This window comes from Eurypyga helias, unplaced genomic scaffold (assembly GCF_000690775.1).
Source record: "Eurypyga helias isolate BGI_N326 unplaced genomic scaffold, ASM69077v1 scaffold10961, whole genome shotgun sequence".
NCBI classification, from domain to species: Eukaryota; Metazoa; Chordata; class Aves; order Eurypygiformes; family Eurypygidae; genus Eurypyga; species Eurypyga helias.
The window spans coordinates 6,753-9,447 of record NW_010232749.1 but is presented as its reverse complement, the minus strand read 5'-3'; the positions used below and the strand labels follow the sequence as shown (position 1 = coordinate 9,447).

General features: G+C 47.1%; 1 protein-coding gene across 1 annotated transcript; it reads left to right on the top strand.

The window, feature by feature from the left end:
• The first annotated feature begins 340 nt into the window (after nt 1-340).
• On the top strand, nt 341-1,333 carry LOC104503667 (olfactory receptor 14C36-like). Its single transcript, XM_010161500.1, has one exon. The coding sequence runs from the start codon at nt 341-343 to the stop codon at nt 1,331-1,333; it is 993 nt and encodes a 330-aa protein (XP_010159802.1).
• The last annotated feature ends 1,362 nt before the right edge of the window (nt 1,334-2,695 follow it).

The window sequence follows — 2,695 nt, the reverse complement described above, 5'->3', positions numbered from 1 at the left end:
CAAGGTCTCTGCATCCAGGCTCCTGCACTCAGCCCAGGGTGTCCATCCTCAGTGAACTCTCTGATATTTCAGGCCTTTTGCCACTTCAGTGTACAAACTGCCATAGAGCAGGTCTTACTGACAGGGAGCCCATCAGTTGAGGACCCTGCTCCTCATGCAACACTCAGCCAGAGCAAACCAGAACTTAGGGGAGGAAGAAACATGAAGGGAGTCTTGAGAGGAAGAGAGATGACATGGGATGTTTCTGTAAGAAACAGAAGAGGTTTTTCTCAGAGAAGTGTGCCCTAAATTGTCAATGTCTTTTTTTTCTTGGATAGCACCTGAGTTCTGCAGGGACCAAATGTCCAACAGCAGCTCCATCACGCAGTTCATCCTCCTGGCATTTGCAGACACACGACAGCTGCAGCTCTTGCACTTCTGGCTTTTCCTGTGCATCTACATAGCCGCATTCCTGGGCAATGGACTCATTATCACAGCCATAGCCTGTGAAGACCATCTCCATACCCCCATGTACTACTTCCTCCTCAACCTCTCCCTTCTGGACTTGGGATCCATCTCCACCATTTTACCCAAATCCATGGCCAATTCCCTCTGGAAAACAAGAGCCATCTCTTCCACCATTTTACCCAAATCCATGGCAAATTCCCTCTGGAAAACAAAAGCCATCTCCTACTCAGGGTGCATTGCCCAGGTCTTTTGTTTTCTCTTCTTGATCGTAGGAGAGTATTGCCTTCTCACTGTCATGGCCTATGATCGCTATGTGGCCATCTGCAAGCCCTTGCACTACGGGAACCTCCTGGGCAGCAGCACTTCTGCCAAAATGGCAGCAGCTGCCTGGGGCAGTGGGTTTCTCAATGCTGTGCTTCACACTGCCAATACATTTTCAATACCTCTCTGCCAAGGCAATACTGTGGACCAGTTCTTTTGTGAAGTCCCTCAGCTTCTCAAGCTCTCCTGCTCAGACTACTACCTCAGGGAAGTTGGACTTCTTGTGGTTAGCCTTTCTGTAGCTTTAGGGTGTTTTGTTTTCATTGTGCTGTCCTATGTGCAGATCTTCAGGGCGGTGCTGAGGATGCCCTCTGAGCAGGGACGACACAAAGCCTTTTCCACGTGTCTCCCTCACCTGGCTGTGGTCTCCCTGTTTTCTAGCACTGCCATGTTCACCTACCTGAAGCCCCCTTCGATCTCCTCCCCATCCATGGATCTGCTGGCAGCAGTCCTGTACTCAGTGGTACCTCCAGCACTGAACCCCCTCATCTATAGCATGAGGAACCAGGAGCTCAAATATGCACTGAAGAAGCTGATCCAGTCAGTTGTCTTTCAGCAGCAATAAGCTGCCCATTTATCTTCTGAAAGTATTTCCAACTTATCTTGTGAACTTTCTGTGCTTTTCACATTTTATCTGTAATAAAACTGGTTTTCCAGGAATGTCTGTATTTACTGCACTTCCCCAGAAGCACGAACCAAGTCGGCTTGACACAGAGGCCCTTGTACATGTGTCTGGCACGATGGTACAGCTGGCTTCCCATGTCACAACTCGGTAATAAAAGGTGATTTCCTCAGTGCTGGTGTTTGGAGGTTGGGCTCTTCCTCCAAAGCCAAGTTCAAAAAATGCTGAAGAATCTGTCCCCCACAGTGCTGCTGTACTTGGGTCTCCATGGGCTCAGGAGAGAAGGGCAGGGGGGTGATGTGTTAGGGGAGGAGGCTGGGGAAAGGGCAGGGGAGGTGGGGAAAGTTATGTAGGGGCTTAGGAGAGGAAAACACCAGAAGTAGATGAGTTGTCTGACCATGCAGAGTGAGGACATAAAACAGTGGCTTCAGTTTAAACCTGTTACCCCTTGTCCTGTCACTACAGGCCCTTGTAAAAAGTCCCTCCCAGCTTCCTTGTAGCCCCTTCAGGCACTGGAAGGTGCTATAAGGTCTCCCCGGAGCCTTCTCTTCTCCAGGCTGAACAAGCCCAACTCTCTCAGCCTGTCCCCATGGCAGAGGGGCTCCAGCCCTTGGAGCATATTTGCGGACTCGCTCCAACCAGTCAACATCCTCCTTATGTTGAGGATGTCTAAGTTCAGACAACTGAGGTCTGCTTAGAAAAGCAAACAACTTTTTTCAACATTTATAAGAATTTAAATACATTTTCATCAGCTGAAACAATTGAGTACTTTTAATAAAATGGCAATATTTTTCCAACATGCCAGAATGGGAATTTCCAGGAATTTCTTCTCATAAATATTGATCTCCCTCCCCACCTGCACTACGAGTACTCTGCTTTAACACTACATATTTAACCTATGTTACCTTTCAGTTAATCATCTGTCCTGATTAAAGGCCTGTGTTTAAGAGGGCATCTTTTCAGCAGACCCTCTGGCCATGTGTCCTTCCCATTGCGCTCCATATTTCCTCTTCTCCTTCCTTTTTGTTCATTTAGACATCTCCCAACTAGTTGCTGCTTTGAGCTTCACATAGTTAGAAGCTTGCCCTATCTCTCAGACCCTAATTTATTCTTTAATCTACTCTATTGTGTTTATATCTAGCCTTTTCTATCTCCCTGCCTAAAAAAGTTCTTGTGCAACTCTTCCTTGTGGAAGGTGGACATCATTAGATGCAGCCTGGAATTAGCATACAGTTAAGGAGTGCTTGACTGTTCATTAAATTGTATTGTGTGTAACTTCTGTTTGTTGACAAGGAAGATAAATCC

Excerpts from the sequence above, each read along its gene's own strand:
- LOC104503667 (XM_010161500.1), top strand. The coding sequence starts at position 341 with ATGTCCAACAGCAGCTCCATCACGCAGTTCATCCTCCTGGCATTTGCA.